At 40.5% G+C, this 22,577-nt stretch overlaps 1 protein-coding gene across 1 annotated transcript in view; it reads right to left on the bottom strand.

Moving 5' to 3' along the window:
• ksr2 (kinase suppressor of ras 2) overlaps positions 1 to 22,577 on the bottom strand; it is a 304,655-nt gene that overhangs the window by 149,558 nt on the left and 132,520 nt on the right. Inside the window, exon 5 of the mRNA XM_048555715.2 lies at positions 20,351 to 20,532. Coding sequence (XP_048411672.1) covers positions 20,351 to 20,532 — 182 coding nt within the window. The remainder of the gene's footprint in view (positions 1 to 20,350; positions 20,533 to 22,577) is intronic.

Genomic DNA, 22,577 nt, shown 5'->3' with positions numbered 1-22,577 from the left:
ATGGTTCACCGAGATGCTGTTTTAGCAGATTCTGTTATATATTTAAGTAAATTGACACTGTTTTCTTAACTCTGTCTCAAACGTTTTGGCTGACACAATTGTACGAATTCTTGTTTTAAACTGAATTTCCAGGTTTTAAAATTCTTTGTAATTGAATTAATTTATAATCAAATCTTTGAGAAAAACATTGGTAGAGTTGGCGACAGTGACCCAAGAGCCAATACTGTATAATTTCTGTTGAAAATAGATTGCTCCCATGCTGTAGCTGTCCCAAACAAAAGCTCCAGTACAATAACACTTACCTAAAAGTTAATCCATTTTTCTTTGCACAGCATTCATTGAAAAATACTTATAACTAACTGTGAATAATAAAGAACTTTTATATTTAATAATTCTGAGCAAAAAACAAACCTTATGTCTTTTTTATAAAATTTCCACAATAAATAGTAGAAACTGGAGTCAGGAACACAGGAACAAGAATAGGCCATTCAGCCCTTCAAGCCTGCCCTGACATTCAATATGACCACAGGTGATCAAACTCTTCGATACCCTTCATCCATCATAACCCTGGACACCACTGGAAATTGGAAATCTGTCAATCTCTTCCTTAAATATGTCCAAAGGTGGAACTTCCTCAGCTCTTTGTGGTGCAGAATTTCTAAAGTTCAAAACACTGAGGTTAAAAGAAATCTCCTCAGAAGTGCCTTCCTTCCCACATTTAAATTGTGTCTCCTGGTCCCCAATCAGGGGGAACACCAGACCTGCATTTATCATGTCTATCCTTCTAAGTATTTTGAAAATTTCAATGAGATCACCTCTCACTCTTCAAAATTCTGGAGAATACAGGCCCAGTTAGCCCAATCTCTCTTTATTGAACAGTTGCAACATCCAGTGACAAATTTAGTGAACCTCCACTGCAGTCCCTCTAAGACAGTAATATCTTTCCTGAGATACTGAGACAAGTTCTCCATGTATGGTCTAATCAAGCCTGGAAGATAATCCCCAATGCATCAACCATCTCCACGCTCCTTCATCACTCTGGTTTATATTAGGAGTTTACCAACTCGCAATCCCATTGATCTCTCCAGCACAATCTCCTCACTGATGCTAATTTCTTTGTATGGCATGAATTATGACTTCTGATGAAGTACAACCTCCCAATCCACAGAGTCTTTCGTCAGTAAACAACAGTGCTTGAGGATTGAAATATGCTGGACAAGGTAGGTAAATAGTCGTCGTTTTGGTTCTTCAGAATGTTGATGAAATGGCAAAAATCAAGCAGACAGTAACTTGAAAATATGAGCATACAAATTATATAAGAGCACCCAAAAGGAGTTCTAAACAACACATTTGCCGTACAACCTAGATTGGATTCTGAAACTAGAACTAGATTGGAACTGAACTGAGTTCTGAAGAAGCATCAATGGACCTGAAACATTAAGTCTGATTTCTCTCCACAGATGCTGGCAGACCTGCTGAGCTTTTCCAGCAATTTCTGTTTTTGTTTGTGATTTCCAGAATCTGCAGGTCCTTTGGTTTTTATTTAAACTAGATGTTTATTGGGCTCAAACATTTTCTCCTGTCGATTGAAATAACTATTTGCTGTGTTTCAGCATTTGTTTGGCTACTTAACCGCAGAGGACGGTTAAGAATAGAAGAATGAGAGATTTGCATTTACATAATGCCTATCGCAACTTCAGGACATCTCAAAGCATTTTAAACCTCATGAAATATGTTTGAATTGTGATCACTTTTATACGACTGCAGTGAATTGTTAACTGTAATTGCTTAATTTAAAGTGAATTCACAAAGAGGTTAATGAGCAGCTCATAATTGAACCTGCAACAGTTAGCGGAGCACAGCACCTAATTAGTGAGACTGAGACAAGGCTTGATTATGTGCCTGAACATAGAATATAGCTTCAGAGCTGCTACATTTAAAGTCTGAACAGTCAGAAAGAAGACTTAAGCAGACCATCTGGCCCTTTATTTGAGAAACTGAAGCTCATTCATTTCTTGCTCTCCATATTATGGCAAGTATGATATACTTCTAGAAACAAGTTACTGAAGCTCATTGTATGTAGGGTACACACTATTGTTTTGTTGGAGGAGTGGTGGAAGTCATTTGTGGATGGCATGGCACCTGGTATCAAATGCAGAGTGAGATTTGTTGGCAAGAAATAGCTGACTGATTTATGCAATTGTGACCATATTTGGCTGTCAGAAGTCATCGGATTGACAACAGCTCTCTGACTGGTTGTCGGGTAGCTGAACAGCGTATGGGAGCGAATGGCAGTGAGAAACCTCTGGAAAAGGAGATGGTGTGTTTCTTCATCCGTAACAAAAATACCTAAAACCTAAAGAAAGTTATTCTCTTCCATCACTTAATATAGGTTGTTGTCTTTAACTAATAATTAAGACACTTTATAGTTAGTGTGCCTACTGCCTCCTTCAAAGATATTAAAGGAACCTGGATGGAAGAGATTGAAGAACAAAGTCTTAACAAGCCTAAATGATCATCTAAGTGAAACCTGTGCGCGAGTCATAACAAGGTGTGGAGCTGGATGATTAGCCAGAAACGTCAGCTTTGCTCCTCCTGAGATGCTGCTTGGCCTGCTGTGTTCATCCAGCTTCACACTTTGTTTTCTTGGATTCTCCAGCATCTGCAGTTCCCATTATCCCTGTGCACTAGTGCTTTACTTTCAAGATTCTTTTCCCTCTGCCCATAAAGCCAATGTTTTTGCGTGTGCGTGCCTTTCTTTGTTGTGCATAGGGATTTTAATACAAGATTAGAGTTTAACTGGTAAAGCCATATGTTGATATTCATAGTTATTTAATTGTGATTAGTATTTGTTTGTTTTATATAAATAGCCATTAATATTAAGTACAAGATGTACCTGGTTAAAGCTTTCACTTTGCTTGATTCTATCAGACAGATAAACAGGGACTTTGCATGCTTTGATTATATAATTAATGTTAAGGTGACCCCGTGAGTACTGGGGCCTGGGAATCAGTGCACTTTCCCAAGTAGGTCACAACACCATTTGATGACATGGCCAGTGTAATATTCAGGTCAAATGACATGCTAAGAACTACAATTAACCATTGTTTAAAATAAATGATGGGCTGGCTGCCAAGCTTGGTGCTTGCCCACTTACTGTTCCATTTGGACTGGGTTGTAGGTAGATGGGAAGTTCCAGCTTTGCACTGCAATTTCTTAACAATTACAATTCCCATCACAGTTTAACCCAACAACACAGTCGAACAGATGTAAAGTCTCCCAATTAGATATATCCTCCACAGGATATAACCTTTGAGGATATTAATGCCTAACAATATCAAGGGTTCTCTTTCTGTCATGTAATCAGAAAGTAACTCTGCAAAAGCATTTTACTATAACCCTTAATGATGCTAATTCTTTTTTTCCTAATGTTCCACACTTGAGAGAATGCAATTTTTAAAATTTGGTTATATTAACTCACGAGGAAGTCCATTCGTTCATAATTAATCTGACTGTGGGACTGTCGAATGAGCTTGCAATAATACTTTTCACAGCCAATTTAGTGGAGCTGAAGTGCAAACAAATACTATTCCAATGTAGTATACTGTTGTTCTTACATCCATATCAGTCTGTCTTTCACCCATTCCTCAACATCTTCCATTACATTTAAAAAAATACTCAAGCCTTTTCACTTCCTGTGGAATGCTAACCATATTAACAAGATAAAATTGACCTTCAATTACAGTCTACATATTTTTCTTTGATACTTGAGCATTTCAAACTTAAAATTCCACGAATGAAAATCTGCTGTCTTCTCCAGCTTCCAATACCCTTCAATTTGGTGGATGATGGGATGTTAGGATTTTTGCCCTTGAAATTGTCACTGTAGTGCTCTCACACTATAGTCAAGCTTCTGGAAGCCTACCTCATCCACCTACAGGATCATATGTCACATCAACATATGAAATAAAGACAACCTAAATTTAGATAGCATTATAATGTTTCAGAACAATGTGGAAGGATTTCAGATAAAATAGATTGCCCTGAATTCCATCAATTATTGTGTATGCAATTGTAGTTGAGATAAGCTGTATCTGAAATGAGATGAATCGACAACAAATGTACGTTTTGATGGTGCTGTAACAGTGAGGAATATTGACCAAGATACCAGGGGAACTCATTATTCATCTTTGTTCATGTACCTCTGGCAGAACTAATCACCTAACTATCTAAATAGAATCTCAATTTGATGTCTCATTCAAAGGATGGAAGCTTCAACACAGCAGCATGACTGCACGAGAACAACAGTCCAAAGATCAGAGAAATATAGTTTCTGAAAATTCACACAGTGTGTCAGGTCATTGCCAACAGAGGAAATTCAGCTACATTTAATTTGCTCCTGCGTTCCCAAATTATTGTATTTAAATTTTTTTTTCTTTTCATTTGCAAGGTGTGGGATATGGCTGTCGCTGGCTGGCCAGCATTTCTTGCCCATCCCTAGTTGCCCTTGAGAAGGTGCTGGTGAGCTGCCTTCTTGAACCGCTGCAGTCCACATGCTGTGGGTTGACTCACAATGCTGTTAGGGAGGGAATTCCAGAATTTTTACCCAGTGACAGTGAAGGAACGGCAATGTATTTCCAAGTCAGGTTGGTGAGTGACTTGGAGGGGAACTTAGAGGTGGTGGTCTTCCCATATATCTGATGCCCTTGTCCTTCTACATGGAAGTGGTCATGGGTTTTGAAGGTGCTGTCTGAGGATCTTTGGTGAATTTCTGTGGTGCATCTTGTAGAAAGTACACACTGTTGTGACTGAGCGTCAGTGGTGGAGGGAGTGGAGACTTGTGGATACGGTGCCAATCAGATGGCTGCTTTGTCCTGAATGGTGTCAAGCTTCTTGAGTGTTGTTGGGGCTGCATTCATCCAGGCAAGTGGACAGTATTCCATCATTGACTTGTGCCTTGTAGATGGTGGACAGGCTTTAAGGAGTCAGAAAGTGAGTTACTCACCACTGTCTTCCTAGCTTCTGGCCTGCTCTTGTAGCCACTGTGTTAATGTGGTGAGTCCAGTTGAGTTTTGGGTCAATTGTAACCCGCAGGATGTTGATTGTGGGGAATTCAGTGATGGTAACACCATCGAATGTCAAGGGATGGTGGTTAGATTGTCTCCTATCAGTGATGGTCATAGCCTGGCATTTGTGTGGTGCAAATGTCACTTGCCACTTGTCAGGCCAAGCCTGGGTATTGTCCAGATCTTGTTGCACATGAACACGGACTACTTCTGTATCTGAGGTGACACGAATGGTGCTGAACATTATGCATCATCGGCAAACATCCCCACTTCTGACCTTATGATGGAGGGAAGGTCATTGATGAAGTAGCTGAAGATGGTCGGGCTGAGAACACTATCCTGAGGAACTGCTGCTGAGATGATTGACCTCCAACAACCACAACCATCTTCCTTTGTGTCAGGTATGACTCTATCCACCGGAAGGGTTGCCCCTGACACCTACTGATTCCAGTTTTGCCAGGGCTTCTTGATGCCACACTCGGTCAAATGTAGCCTTGGTATCGAGGGCTGTCACTCTCACCTCACCTCTGAAATTCAGCTCTTTTGTCCATGTTTGAACCAAGGCTGCAATGAGATAAGGAACTGAGTCTGCTTTTTGTGTACAGGACATACTTGGGCAATTTTTCATATTATGCGGTAGATACCAGTGTTGTAACTGTACTGGAACAGCTTGGCTAGGGGTGCGCTAAGTTCTGGAGCACAAGTCTTCAGTGCTATTGCTGGAATGTTATCAGGGCACATAGCCTTTGCAGTATCCAGTGTCTCCACTGAGGAGTACTGATTCATCAGCTCAGGGAGGTTGGTACGTGGTAATCAGCAGGAGGTTTCCTTGCCTATGTTTAACCTGAAGCCATGAGACTTCATGGCGTCTGGAGTCAATGCTGAGGACTCCCAGAGCAATACCCTCCCGACTGTTTACTACTGTTCCCCCACCTCTGTTGGGTCTGTCCGGCCGATGGGACAGGACATAGCTAGAGATGGTGATGGTGGTATCTGGGACGTTGTCTGTAAGGTATGATTCTGTGAGGACTTCGCAGGGTCAACAGGGTTGTTTCTGTCGCTATCTTTTCCGGTGCCTCGGTCAATGCCAGGTGATCCGTCCAGTTTCATTTTTTTGAGGCTTTGTAGTGATTTGTACAACTAAGTGGCTTGCTAGGCCATTTCAGAGGGCAGTTGAGAGTCAACCACATTGCTGTGGGTCTGGAGTCACATATAGGCCAGACCAGGTGAGGGTGGCTCATTTCCTCCCCTGAAGAACCTTAGTGAACCACATGTGTTTTTCCCGACAGTCGACAATGGATTCATGCTCATCAGTAGATTCTTAATTCTGCCATGGTGGAATTTGAACCCAGGACTCTAGGTCATCAGCTGGGTTTCTTTATTAATAGTCTAGCGATAATACCAGTAGGCCATCGCCTACCCTTTGGAATAATACTTGCTTGTTGCAACAAATTAAATAAAGCATGATGACCTTTCAGTGAATCTTCAAATAATTCAAATTGAAGTGGACTGATTGTCTGCAGGCTAGCCCAAGAATCACCTGAGAGCAAGGTCTGGTTCTATAGTTTTAAACAATTGTTATGACAGTGACGGAGCACTCTATTAAACATGTGGCTGTGCCAAAGGGTCTGCCTACATACTTGAGGCTATTTTTGAATTGAAATAATTAGAAATGCTGAAGTTAATAAACTGACATTCATTTCACTGATGTACATGTGCTGCACAAAAAACACGGAGGTAATTTTACAGATAAAAATTGTCCATATTTATAGAAAGAATTGCTTTAAAGCAGCTTTGACATACACTGTTCATCAAACGACAGAGTTCTCCTAAGATGCTGCTTGGCCAGCTGTGTTCATCCAGCTCCGCACTTTGTTGTCTCGGATTCTCCAGCATCTGCAGTTCCCATTATCTCTGAGTTCTATAATGCATTGGATTTGGACATGTATTGCAGGACATGTATTTTTTTCCCTGGAAGACTCCACACAGAGTTCCTGATCTGAGTGCTGCAGCTGAATGAGGATTGGATCTGCTTGTGGAGAATGAGACCATAATCTGCAGGCAAGTTGCAAGGCCACTTAAGTATCTCTTGATGGATGGTTTCACAGTAGTATTTGCAAAGACATGGTAGTAACTGACTTATTTTCCCTCTTGGCTATGAAATGTACAGAGGAACAGACAGGGAAGAGTAAAGGGATCAAATCTCTGTTAAGTGAAGGAAACAGGCCCTCCACAAAAAAGCAACAACTTTTCCAGCCATTACCTTCTTAAGGGTAACTAGAAACGGGCAAGAAATGCTGGCCAGCCAGCAATGCCTACATGCCACAAATGAGTAGAAACAAAATTGTTCAGTTAAGGGTCCATTACTATTTCAAGTAAATGAGATTTGAAATCCCAGGTGTTTATTAACAGAATAAAGCCACAACATTCAGAGATAATGGGAACTGCAAATGCTGGAGAATCCAAGATAACAGCAGGCCAAGCAGCATCTTAGGAGCACAAAAGCTGGCGTTTCGGGCCTAGACCCCAACACCCTCAGAGAGCTAATACCAACGGCTACCCTTTGATACTGAGATGCTGAGACACCAGTTTCCCAGCTGCATAAAGCCAACAGCTGCTGCTGCCCATCCAATCATTTCTCATGGGCTAGTTTACACATTGCCACCCCAGGTCTCATAAGTAGTTTTTGTTCCAAAACATACTTAGCATATAAACTGCTACAATTTAACTGCTCGCAGTAACTTCCCATAAATACACATTTGGCAAAGACAAATTCAGTAAAATAGATTGTTTCACGTGAAATTCTACCAGTCGGAAGAGAACCTCAACTTTTAGCTGTGACAGAGAAGGGAACAAGACTTCCATATCCATCTTCAAGATCCCTGCAAATGCTGCTGAATGTAAAATCTAAAAGAAAATCCTGGTTCTTTGGGAGCTTGACTCAACCCATTCACGCTGTTTCTATTGTTCCAAATAAATTAGAAAAAGGCCTCACAAGCTGTTTACTTTATTGGCTTTGGAGCAGACTGCTCATGACCGCTGTCTCAACCTTTCTTTGTAAAAAAAAGACAACAACACCTCTTAAAGCCATGATATCATCACACAATGTAATCCTGCTTTGAATAAAATGCCACAATTCCTTGAGAGAATATGCTGCCAGTACTGTACTTGAAATTGTTCTCACCTGCTCCAAGAGTCTGATCTGCAGTAATGTGCAATCAGTTCATACCTATACTTGCTGCTATATTATCCTCCCACCATATAGCACATGTCACATAAAAATGGGCTAAACACGGATGCAGGATTTTCTGTGTCACAGAAAATTCAAGGCATTCATCTTTTTAGGCTACAAGGTAACTGAAGAAAGTCCCATTTCAGCCACAAAACTTGAGAATCTTGCTGCAGAAGCTTTCAGAATAAAAGCTGGGTCCACTTTCTAACTGTATGCAGAGTAATGCCTGAGCAATGGTGAAGCTGGTGGTGAACTACTCACCTGTATTCTAAACCTAGAGGCAAATGCAGAAGAATTATTTTGGCCAGTGCAAACGCGTCACTGCAGGTATCACAATATTTGATAATATTTAATAGATTGTTTGCCAAGCTTTTTTATTGCTCATTATACATTTTTCAGACTACCATGAGAAGGAGAATGCAGGGAACATAATCAATTGTTGCTTAAATGGACACAAACTCTTATTCTTTATCTTAAATTTGTCCTCTAATAATATCCCACTGACTAATGAATGAATCAAGCATCAGACAAGAAATATGATGTCAGAATGAAGTTTGTCACATCTGTAAGTGCACTTATTAACATGAGATTGGTGTCCCAGTTGCTTTAGTATGGCTTGTCTTCACTTTCACAAATTTAGAGGGAAGAATCTCACATAAGGATAGTGCATACAAACAGGTAGGGACACTAACATGTAACTCGTTCACACTTTATGAAAAATGGCATAAAGACAGTGAGATAAGGTGAAACTGGAGGCCAACCCAAGCTACGGTCTTGCTTATTTCCTCACTTACATTCTATCATAAAAAACTTCAGTCATACAGGCTAACAGCAAACAACTTAGAACAATGTTTACACATTGTAAGGGTATTTCAATGTTTCTGACTACAAGCAGTGCCTTCTTTCCTTTCTCATGAAATGCAAGAGGAAGAAATGGCTGACTTAAAATTTTAGGCTCAACCTAACGGTCCACTGAGTCATCCAAAGTGAGCAGCACATATCTCCTTAAAGAGGATGCGGGAGTGGAGGAAGCTAGTAGTGATGGAACTCGAGACTGGAGGCTATTCCCAAATTATAGGAGGATGCATTTGGTGAGGTACTGAGTGGCAGTGAAGGGAAACAGTAGTTGAAGGCATCGTTCCTCAAAGGGCTTGCCTGTATATGTTCTTCAGCATTGTAATGCTATGCCCAACAGCCTGATTTCTATGCCATCATTTAAGGAAATCAAGAATGTATTACTATATGATTTGCCAGGTTGAATGTTACTGACAGTACTGATGGGTCCAGGACGTTGCTTTGTGTTAATAGATTTACTCTCTCTCTTCAGGCATCTGACTATGTGCAGGAGGTGCCTACACCGGCCCCTACACCTCCCCTCTCACCTCCATCCAAGGCCCCAAACAATCATTCCAGATCTGGCAGAGATTCACCTATATGTCTTCTAACCTGGTCTATTGCATCCATTGCTCCCGAAGTGGTCTCCTCTACATTGGAAAGACCAAGCGCAGACCAGGTGACCAAATCACGGAGCATCTGTGCTCTGTAAGTTCCAATTAGCACCACCCTGCAGTTGCCAGCCATTTCAACTCCTCCTCCCACTCCTTTGGTGACATGTCCATCCTGGGCCTCCTCCACTGACACAATGAGGCCAAATGTAAACCGGAGGAACAACACCTCATATTCCACCTCAGAAACTTACACCCCAATGGCCTCAACATAGAGTTCACCAGCTTCAAAATTTCCTCACCTCCAGCCTCATCCCATGCCAAGCACTCCCTCTCGCCTCCACCTCCTTGACCTGACACAACCTGTCCATCTTCCTTCTCATCTTTCTGCTCCACCCTTCCCACTGACCAATCTCTACAAACCTCGACCTGCATCCACCTATCACCAACCCACCTACCTTTTCCCCAGCTGCACCCCCTCCCTCTATTTGTTCCTGAGCTCCCTCCCCCCAGCCCAATCGTGATGAAGTGTCCAGACCCAAAATCTTGGCTTTCCTCTCCTCTGATGCTGTCTGACCACTTGTGCTTCTCCAGCTGCATACTTTATCTACCCTGGCCTTGAACATGTTTAATTTGTTCAAAAGAAGTGTGTTTCTTTCACTAGGCCAGCATTTATTGCCCATTCCTAACTGCCCTGAAAAAAATACGTGGTGAGCTCCCTTCTTGAGCATCAGCATCAGAATAGGTTTGGTTGGAACATCCAAAGTGCAATCTCTCCAGCATTTCAGGCTTCTGTGGAGCTTTCTCTTTCTCCACAACCAAACATTAAGGGGCAGCACAGTGGCTCAGTGGTTAGCACTGCAGCCTCACAGCACCAGGACCCGGGTTCAATTCCAGCCTCGGGCAACTGTCTGTGTGGAGTTTGCACATTCTCCCTGCGTCTGCGTGGGTTTCCTCCAGTTGCTCCGGTTTCCTCCCACAGTCCAAAGATGTGCAGGCTAGGTGGATCAGCCAGGGTAAATTGCCCAGAGTGTTCAGAGGTGTGTGGGTTATGGGGGATGGGTCTGGGCAGGATGCTCCAAAGGGCAGTGTGGACTTGTTGGGCCAAAGGGCCTGTTTCCACACTGTAGGGAATCTAATTAAAGATATGCTAATCAGAATATTCATAACTGTAAGATCACAGCTTTAACTTTGCAAACAGCCCCAAGAAGTCAGTGTAGATATAAATAGCCATCAGGAAGGCACCAATATTTTTGAATTTTATTTGTCCAATAAGACCAAAACAATGCAAAAATAGTCAATTACTAAGAGATAAAAACAAAAAGAGTAATGTTTTTCACAAGAACAAAAGTGAAGAAACGGAATTCCTTTGCAGCACAGGTATAAGTACACAGCCTTTTGGCATTTGTTCATATGCTCTGACGTCATTCAGGAATGAGTGCTTCTTTAAATTAAAATTGCTTCAGAGTCACACTTACGTGCACTGTATTACTGAGGAGATTTCAGACCCTTCTGTCCAATAATGTGCAGACAAACAACAGTTGATTTAGATCCGTGTTTCTGAAGCTTGCTATTGATTTATTCCTGAGTTCGTGACATTATGAAACCTTACTTAGGTCTATCAGAGGTAAGAATCAGCAGAGGTATGCTCCCAGCTGTTTGTCAAGGCTGCTAATCGTGCTGCCAGACACGTTGCAGGCTTCTGCTGCAAGAACTAAATGAGTTTGAAGTGATTTTGTTTTACCCCTCCAACTCAGAAGTGATTCACAGATACATTGTCTCCAATTGCTGCGAGTTACACACTGAGTTGCAATCTCCAAAGTGGATCCTTTGTTCCAAACCAAAATCATTTTATGATTCAATCATCATTGTTTATGTTTAAATCACCCAGTTGGTAGGAATAAGTGTGAGATTTTAAAAGCAGAGTCTACTGGCCATCTAAACAATATTACTGTAAACATACAGGCTTGAATTTACACTGATCTCACATCGTCTACTTAGACTCAGATTCAATCTGTAATAAGAAAGTATTCTAATCAATAAGTTTCTATGTTTCTATTTAATCATAGTGGATAAATCTGTCCCGTAGAAAATCTGACCAAACACAAAAAGCATAAGAGTTCCTTATGAAGCTGAGATTTTGTAAATCATGGGATAAAGCTGCATCTGTTTTGCATTAAGGGATCAAAATGGAACACAGAGGAAACAAGTTGCGATAATGAGTGAATCTAATTGTGACAGACCGGTGATTCAATCTACTTTCAAAACTATCCAGGACTTCAAGCTGCTAACTGTTCATTTACAGGCGCACTCCTATGCAGCTTCACATATCTTTTCACCAATCTTCATTTGGACTAAACTTACACAATTTATAGTAGGGCCACGGATAGTGTGGTAGAACAAAGAGACCTAAGAGTTCAGGTACATAATTGTTTGAAATCTGCATCACAGGTAGACAGGGTGGTTAAGAAAACATTTAGAATGCCTGCCTTCATTGCTCAGACCTCTGAGTATAGGATTTCGGACGTCATGTTGAGCTTGTACAGGATGTCGGTGAGGCCCCCTCTGGCGTACCTTTCGTAGTTCTGGTCGCCGCGTTGTATGAAGTTGTAAACTAGGATTTACCCAGGATGCTGCCAGGAATGGAGGGTTTCAAATATAAAAACAGACGGGAAAGGCTGGAACTTGTTTCACTGGAGGGAAGGAAGCCGAGGGGTGATTAAGATTTATAAAATCATGAGGGACTTAGATAAGTTGAATCATAGGGTCTTTCCCCTAAAGTGGGGGAGTTCAAAGCTAGGGCACATAATTTTAAGGTGAGAGAAGAAAGATTTAAAAGGACACAAGGGGCAACTCTTTTTTTACACAAAAAGTGATTCATGTGGAATGAACTGCCAGAGAAAGTGTTGGTTCAGGTACAGTTGCAACATTTCAAAGGCATTTGGGTAAGTTCATGAAGAGGATAGGTTTAGAGGGATATGGGCCAACTGCAGGCAGGTCTAGGTCAGTTTGGGAACATGGTTGGTATGGACACATTAGACCATAACATCTGTTCCCCTGCTATGTAACTCTATGACACTATAAACCGCCATCCAGAGAAACATCAATGAAAAGATTCAAGTAGACAGATTGTCTGTAGGCATGATAACCTACCAACAAAAACTTAAACACGGAAGCTACCAATAATAAAAGAGGTAAAACATTTATAATTGAAAAATGTGAAATGGATACAGCTCAACTCCCAGAAAAGTTCTCCAAATTAGTTCCATTTCTCCAAACCAAACAAGGTTTTAGTCTGTAAACAGTTCAGCCTCTTGAAGCAGCTTCCCCAGTTCTAGCTACTTTTGGATGAATACACATTGTTCACCAAGTGCTGAGGGGAATTTTATGAAATATCTGCTCAAGAAAGCTAGTTTGATTCAGTGTCACTTCTCACCATGACAGCACCCAAAGTGAATATTTAGAGAATTATGAATATTCTTCTCACAGAGCCAGCTGTTGCTGCTTGCACCGTTTCCTAGACAGACACATTTGACAAATATTTCAAATGCCTTGCTGATACGTCTCATGTAAAATGGAAAACAGAAAATACATTAAAAAGCACTGCAGGTTAGTCAGTATGAATGAGAGATGCTTGCAGTTCTGCTGGAAATATCCACCAAAACATTAATTTCTCTGCTAGTCCGGTTTTACCTTTCATTTCTACTTCAAATGCAAATTGTTCTAATTGGATTGTGAGAAGGTAAATTTGTGCATCGGTGTGAAATCATGCATTCAGTGATTTAAGGGATAAGCAGTTGGGGGGAAAAAACACACTGGGGCTTCAAATTTAAAAGATAGCTAAAGATTTGATCGGAATTATATAACATTAGGCCTGAAGTGGTACAACATGCAAGAACACTACATAGGGTAAATGATGGCTTAAATGGAATCATGACTGCTGGGAGTCCAGCAGTTAGATGATGTTATCACTGGCTGTTAATTCGATAAGGCATTTTCTTCCTGCTGGTCTTAGCTGCTGTTTAAATTCATCTTCATTAGCATTTTACAAACAGGATAGAAAAAGACAGACAAACATTTATTCGATTGGCTAGTTTATGTAATTTTACAGGGAAGTTAAAACAGAAACAGAAAAAGGCACATTTAAAGTGTGAGACAAGCAGTATGTCTTATGCACTTTTAAAAATTTATTTCATGTGATGTGGGCATCACTGGCTATGTCAACGTTTATTGCCTACCTTTAAATGCTCTGAAGAAGGTTGTGGTATGGTTTTGTGCACACGCGCACGCGCACACACACACGCACACGCACACCACAGTGAAGATATGGTAACCTAATTCCAGTAAGTGTGTGGTTTAGGGAGGAACATGCAGATGGTGATGTCCCCATGCTCTTGCTGTCCTTGCCCTTCTAGGTTGTTGTAAAGTCATGGGTTTACACAGTGCAGTCAGCAGAACCTTGGAGACCTGCTGTAGTCAACTTTGTACATGGTATGCACTGCTACCATGGTGCATTGGTGATGGCGGAAGTGAATGTTTAATGGTTTGAATGGGGGGCCAATTATATGAGCTGCTTTGGCCTGGATGGTGTTGAGTTTCTAGAGTGTTGTTGGAGCTGCATTCATCCAGGTAAGTGCAGATTATTCCTTCACGGCTATCTACACAGCTTTGTCTCTTGAAACAAATAGTGAAACTGCAATGCCTTTGGTAAATGCGCGTCAGAAAATTGGACCTATTTGATATACCACTTTTGCTACGAAAGTAGAGCTGTAGGCAAAGCGACTGTCTCTTTAATTTTTTTGTAAATTTAACCTTTTTTTCAAATCAACCTGTTCAGAAGCATTATTATACACCTCTGGGCCAGATGGGACTTGAACTTGGGCCTCCTAGTTAATGGGGTAGGGACAATACCACTGTACCACAAAAGGGCCTGACCCATCTTTTTAAGGCTGTAAAGTCTACTATGAAACCATTCAAAGTGAATTAGAGGCTTATTGCTCCTAGACAGGTGGCTTCTCCAGGGTTTTAAAAATGCAGTGCCTGCGTGGACGTTTGTTTAGAAAAATGAGTTTTGCCTCTGTAATGAAAATGATTGGGTCAGATTGGGTCAAGAAGATGGGGATTAGGAGTTAGGAAAGTTTCTGGCCCCAACTACACTTCTACTTCATGGGTGTCCCCTGTTTGTCTTAGTTTCATGTTGGGCAGACAGAGGAGACTCGAGTCAGCTCAGTGCCTCAAGAGTCTGGCCATTTGGCAATTGAGCCAGTTGCTTGCCAAGTGTGGAAGAGATCTAGAAGACCCACCTCTGTTTACTGGAATATGACCAAGTTTTATTCATGACTGTCAGGCCTTCAAGTCCTCACCACTCACCCCACCCAAACACCCCCATGTCCCATCCATGCCCTGTCATGTCTCTCATGCCTCCACCATAGAACATTGAAGAAAACAGCACAAAAACAGGCCTTTTGGCCCATGTCTGTGCAGACCATGATGCCATGTCAAGCTAATTCCATCTGCACCATGTCCCCATATCTTCCATGCCTATCATGTAACCTCATATCTCCCTCTTTGCCTGCATTTTGTCAGTGACCTCAATGTCTTTTTCATGCCCCCATGCACTCTTCATACCCATTTTCCCAGTATCCACTAATGAACCAGTGCGCCATTGATAAGTCTGGCAAGTGTTTGAAATGCTCCTTAGAAACTGACACAATAAATAAGAAGGTTTTGAATATCTATCGCGAAAAATAATACAGAGCTTACAACTTCAAAACAGTGTCAAGAAACGGCAGCCATTAATGACAAAAAATATTATCAACTTTTCCCCACTTAATCTTGTGTCAATAAACATATATCTATTGAAAAAAAACTCTTCAAAAATGATCTGCATGTTATAAGGTAATAAATATGTAGTGCAAAAAAAGCTATCACTCCTTTCTGCAGTTGTGCAAGCAGACTGCAGCTCAGTACTAAGTGGGGTAGTCACACCTAGTCCCAAACCAAATATTCATGATGATGATCTAGCAACTGTACCATTAAATGATGTTGAGCAAACTCTCTGCTTCTCAAACTCTCACTCCTACTTTAAGATATTTCTTAAAACCCATCCTATATGACCAACTCATCTTAATGTTTCCTTCAGTGGCTTGGTGTTAACTTTTGTATAATTATCACTGCATGGAATGTTTTATAATTTTAAAGGTATTATGTAAACACAACTTGCTGTTGTTGTAATACATAAAGTTAAATACGTGTCTGGACTTCTGTATGTTAATCAAGAGTTATCTCCCTAATTTCTGACAAACCTTTAAACATTAAGTCTGTGTTTTCACTGCAAAATGTGTTTCTCAAAGTGTATGATAACTCATCATTGTCTGGCGATCATATATCCATCTGGAGAGGTATGCTTTGCAATTATGTGACAAATTCATTGTCTTGCCAATGCTTCCTGTCACGCAACATTACTTCACAATCATTGTTATCAGAGTAGTCTTCACCACTACCTTTGGGCACAATGGGCTAAATTGTTTTATCTTGTTTCATACTGGAAATCTGGTTGTCAGCTGACTCTCACACAATTATCGATTATCTTGTCTCCATGATTGATATGAATTCTAGCGTTACTGGGTTCAAATGGAACTATTTACCAGGTGTGGCTTCAACCATTCTCCACTATTTTCTAAATAACCTGTTTAGAGATCATTACATACCTTCAGAGCAGGTGGAACTTGAACACAAACCTTGTAGTTCAGGGATAGGTACAGCTCAACCACTGTTATCCTTTACCTGATAATGCCACATGCATTTTAGAAACAGAAAGTAGAAAGAAAATGCACAAATCACTCTGAATCATTTTATTGAGAGTCTTCAGTATAGTTAATACCTTGGATTATAATTTCCGAATGCTTCAAGGTCTTAGCTGAAATTCTGCTGTTTTTAAAGAGGGTGAACACATAATGCGTGAGAGAGAAATTTCAGATGAATGTTTTAAGTGCTGTTCCTCCATTATTAAGAGTGTTATTTCAATGAGATTTATAAATCCTTGTGTAGAGAACACCAAAAGTAGCGAAAATTAAAGAGGATTAAAACACTGAAAATACAAGTCCTGTTACAAATGATTGCTGGTTTTATTTATTATGTATGTAACATTTTCTACAGTGTACATATCATCATGCCCAGCAGTTCATCCCCTGCATAAACACCCTTCATCTGGTAAGAGATTAATTGCTCAGACCTCTACCTGTCAAGCAGCTTCTGCATTCAGAGCCAGCACCATAGGATGAATCATGGTGGCAGGATAAGTATTAACACATAAATTAGAACATATTGGTCTAGCTTTCAGTCTACAATATGTCATATTGCATCTGGAACAATTACGGTTTAATCTGCCAAACTTTTTGTAGTCCCCTCACATGGTTATTTCAGGTTACCATTTGTAGATTAATTTCAGCACATTGCTTGCTGAAACACAGGAACGACGTGAAACATTAGCAAAGAAAGCATGTTCACTATAGCATGCTAATACTTAGAAATAATCGGAACAACAATCCTACCTCACTTTTTCTTGGGTATGACTTCCTGTATAAATATCTACATCTATTTCGTCAGAACGGTGGTTTTACTAACACCTTGGAAATAGATAAACATGTTGCTTGATTCAACAGTGAGTAAACATTTAAAATGGGAAATACTAAAGTTCTAGGCTGGCTGCACAGATATGAGGGTTATATTATTTAAATTCAGATGTCCAAAAGAAATCTTTGCATCTTTGCCAACAACTTGACTTGAAAGATTCAAAGATGTTATTGCTTAAGAATAAAATCATTTTGTATATCTAGCTAATTGATTTTTCGGCAAATAAGTTGCTGTTATAAAATTGGGTGGTCCAGTGGGTTTACATCTTGTCCTTTTACCACAAACTGTTGGGGTGAAAATCTTTTTAATGAATTTAAGCAATCTAAGTGAAGTGAACTTGATCATGTGCATGTTGTCAATTACAAATTTGTGAGTAGTGTTATGTGTGTATTTAAAGCAGTTGCTTGTAACAATCATGATGCTACTGAGAGATAATGAGAACTGCAGATGCTGGAGAATTCCAAGACAACAAAATGTGAGGCTGGATGAACACAGCAGGCCAAGCAGCATCTCAGGAGCACAAAAGCTGACGTTTCGGGCCTAGACCCTTCATCAGAGAGGGGGATGGGGTGAGGGTTCTGGAATAAATAGGGAGAGAGGGGGAGGCGGACCGAAGATGGAGAGTAAAGAAGATAGGTGGAGAGAGTATAGGTGGGCAGGTAGGGAGGGGATAGGTCAGTCCAGGGAAGACGGACAGGTCAAGGAGGTGGGATGTGGTTAGTAGGTAGATGGGGGTGCGGCTTGGGGTGGGAGGAAGGGATGGGTGAGAGGAAGAACCGGTTAGGGAGGGGGAGACAGGTTGGACTGGTTTTGGGATGCAGTGGGTGGAGAGGAAGAGCTGGGCTGGTTGTGTGGTACAGTGGGGGGAGGGGATGAGCTGGGCTGGTTTAGGGATGCAGTTGGGGAAGGGGAGATTTTGAAGCTGGTGAAGTCCACATTGATACCATTAGGCTGCAGGGTTCCCAGGCGGAATATGAGTTGCTGTTCCTGCAACCTTCGGGTGGCATCATTGTGGCACTGCAGGAGGCCCATGACGGACATGTCATCTAGAGAATGGGAGGGGGAGTGGAAATGGTTTGCGACTGGGAGGTGCAGTTGTTTATTGCGAACCGAGCGGAGGTGTTCTGCAAAGCGGTCTCCAAGCCTCCGCTTGGTTTCCCCAATGTAGAGGTAGCCACACCGGGTACAGTGGATGCAGTATACCACATTGGCAGATGTGCAGGTGAACCTCTGCTTAATGTGGAATGTCATCTTTGGGCCTGGGATAGGGGTGAGGGAGGAGGTGTGGGGGCAAGTGTAGCATCCCCCTCTCTGATGAAGGGTCTAGGCCCGAAACGTCAGCTTTTGTGCTCCTGGGATGCTGCTTGGCCTGCTGTGTTCATCCAGCCTCACATTTTGTTATGACGCTACTGATGTTCCTGCCCTAAGGAGGCAATATTAGAAAGATACACTGCTGCTGCATCAATGAAAGATAGAAACTGGTTTGGCCTACCTATCCAAAGTGAATAAACAAAATTAAAGTTGCAGTCTTTCTAAAATGTCACTGTGTCAGTTCTCAAATAGAAATAGATCTCCAAGATTGATGATAGTGAGATTTTCTATTACGGAGCCTGATTACAGCACTAATGCATTGTCTAGGCAGGACAGAGGTTAATCAAGCAGTCCAAAATCTTGAAAATAACATCAGGCAGGTAACAACGCTCATGGTCTCAGTGAAGAAAGGAAGATCAAAAAACATGTGACCCTTCTCACACTTCATTAAACTCATTCTGCCTCCAAAGCAGGTCACAATGTTTAGACTCGTATGCTCAGACTTGCAATACTCCTACTACATCAAATAAAAATACAGCTGGAACAGATTTCCAATATATCAAAACATAATTTGAATTCTGGACGGAAATATTCGTAAATCTATATTTGACCGAGTAGAAATTTATAAAATGCCACACTAACGGCCTGTCTATAAATTGTGTGCTGTCTAAACAAAATAGACTGTAATCTGTGTGTGTGTGTGTGCGTGTGTGCGTGTGCGCGTGTGTAGTGTGTTCCTACTTTAGAAATAAAATCCGTCTGAGTCCAAAGCAGATTCAAACCAGAATCCAAACAAAGCCTCACACCTAACATGCACTTTAACCAATTTTGACATCTCCCATTTTAAACACTGTATATCCAAGGACACTAGAACTTCTTTTTCCTGAGAAGATGAGAGAATTTTATTGCAGTTTGGTCCATTATTGACAATATCATTATAAAATCAAGCACTGCACCACTCAAAAAAAACTTCAATATTCTTAAAACTAACCTCTGTTCTCTATCCTATGCATGTTATGAACTTATTCAATGAATCTCCCCGTCAGATCTCACACTCAATGTTACTTGGCTATGATTCTCCAGACGTGCTTAGCCTGCAATAAGTCATTCAATATGCAGATTCAAATATCTTACCTCTGATAACCTGCTACTACTATTACCAAAATTGATAAATCACCCAAACGGTCCATTCCTGAACCAACAATGACTCCTTAAACACACATATTAACAGATTCAAGAACAGCTTTCTCCCTGCTATTATTAAACTTCTGAATGGACCTCTCAAATTTCAAAGTTAATGTTGATCTCGCTCTTTGTGTACTTTCTCTGCAGCCATAACATTGTATTCTTCACTCTGTTTATCACCCTAACGCACTGTATGTAGTATGATCTGTATATAGTGCATGCAAAACAAAACTTTTCACTGTACCTGTGACAATAAAAAATCAAATCAAAAATTAAACTGCATAAGGAATTCTTTTTTGAAGTAAAACAGTTGAACAGATCAACATTATATTAAAGGACAATGGGATTAAAAATAAAATGGCTTTAAAAATTTTTTCTAAATAAAAAAAAATCAGTCTACGCTAATATCAATAGGAAGTTTGACCCTACTGCACCTTTGTTCATCCAACAACCAATTTACCAATGTGACTACTTACTTGATGAGAAATTGGTTTCGGTGTGAACAGGAGGAGTAGAAGGAAGAAAAGATGGGTATCCCACAAAGAAGGAGCGCAAAGACCGTTCGGAGAGGAGAGGGGAACGCTGAGCAGGGATGTTCTCACAGCTACCAACACTATTGTGAATCTTCAGGTTTAGAGGTTTGTTCTTTTTCTTTGCTCTGACAGAATAACAAAAAGGCAAGGAATCAGTAAAAAGCTGTTCACATGTACAAAACTAGGCTCAAAAATATAATAAAGACTCTTTAATTATAAACAATAATGAGCATGGCAACAACCAGAGATGGGGTACTCAAAATGGTGCAAAACCTTTCTGACACTGTTCATTTTTGTTTGGGTTTTACTGCAGGGTTGACTGAATTTCTAGAACTGATTATGAATAATTCAACGAATTGAACAAAGGAAATATCACATAAATAGTGAATGCACATATTTCAAAATTCATGCAGTTCTCCATTTCCAAAGAACCTAGATCGTGGATCAGTGAAAAATATTAAGGAACAAATCAGAAAACTGAAATTTCCCTGCAAGCAAAGAAGAAATGTTTCTATTTTAATTGAAGGATTAACAACAAAACTTGTTGCCTTTTAAATTTCACCTTTTTAATTAAGATTTCTGTCTTTTCTGTTTTCTGCATGTAATTGACTCCATGAAGAATCATGAGATATTCCATGCGGTTAAAGGTGACATTAAGTGCAAATTGTTGTGATCTTTGAAGTTAATCAGTTTGAAGAGTATTTTCTTTGTGGAATACCTCTGCTCTCTAAGAATGACCCTCGCCCTCCAGTTGCTTGCCATTTCAACAAACCAATTTGCTCCCATGCTAATTTTTCTATCCGAGACCTGCTATAGTGTTCCGATGGAGCTCAATATAAGCTGGAGGAATAACATCTAATGTTTCACCTACGCACTTTAAAGCCTCCAGCACTCAACATTAAATTCAGTATCTTCCAACATGACCTTTGTTCTCCGTTGGGATTAGTCAAAAATGTTTAGGATCTAAACTAGTAAAAATTAATCCCGATTTGATTTCATTGTTAATTTTTTCAAATCCCTTCTTTACCAATATGACTCAAAGGTATTCTGAATTTGCTTTAGCACATGCATTATTTGAAACACTCTTAGGAATATGTAAGATATAAACCTACAAAACAACTAAAGTTGAAACGCAAATATAAATCTGCACCATTCTCACAAGTAGACCCAAGACATCTGCAATAATATTAAAGTTCTTTGTTGCCATTGTGTTTTCGAAATTACTGTCAATTATTCAATTCTCATTTGAAACTCATTGTAAACTTTAAGGAGGTGAAATTCAATTTCGTTGGGAGATGAAGAGAAAGGGTGTCTATTAGCCACTGGTAATGGTCCCTGCCCAATACTTGACTGGTTGGATGAACAGAATGAAGTAGCAAGAACTGCCAATCAATGGCACATGGAATTTTTGATGCTGTCAATGAAAGAGGAAACAAATTGTGAGAGCAGTGTTTCCCCTACATTTTCCCACTTTGACTCCAATTCAAGACTTTGAAGTTGTCATCACCTTCCAGTGAGAGTGCGGAGGACGGGAGTGAGACTTGTAGGATCTGGTGGGAAGGGAGGGCAAGTTTGTTGGGGGGGACTGGTAAATTGAGGGCTTCTGAAAGCAAGCATCTATTAGAGTGGGAGGACCACTCTCATAATTCAGTCAGCATTCCATTATTGCCAATGCCACCTCACCGCTTGTGCCCCCAATTAGGATCTGTGATTTATTGTTTAAAATGTCCATTCTGACTTAATTTCTGAGACAATTGTTTCTTTAATACTACTGGTTCTTCGTGATATGGTTGAAGAACATTCATGGTGCATGTTTCTCAAAGGTTTTGGGGATTAACGAAGAAGTTAAAACTGAGGGAGAAAAGCTTTGAGCACTGAGTAGTAAGTAACAAAAATATAATGGATCCTGAGTGAAATATACAGATGATTATAAGTTTGTAAAATGAGAAAAGGCAAAAATTAGCTAGTCACTGGATGGTTACATGATATCCTATAGACTCAACAACTGTGGCATGGATGATTGATACTAGACATTTTCTGATAAAATAGTCAAATGTATTATGAAGGCTCCTTTATTGTCTGAGTAATATTATCTCCCATTGAAACTATGCAGATGACCAGGATAGCTCATTGATTCCTCTTTTATCCAGGGGACATGAGGCAGTGTTTC

This window comes from Stegostoma tigrinum, chromosome 26 (assembly GCF_030684315.1).
Source record: "Stegostoma tigrinum isolate sSteTig4 chromosome 26, sSteTig4.hap1, whole genome shotgun sequence".
NCBI lineage: Eukaryota > Metazoa > Chordata > Chondrichthyes > Orectolobiformes > Stegostomatidae > Stegostoma > Stegostoma tigrinum.
Note: the sequence above shows the minus strand (reverse complement) of the source record. Positions and strands in the feature narration are given on the sequence as shown.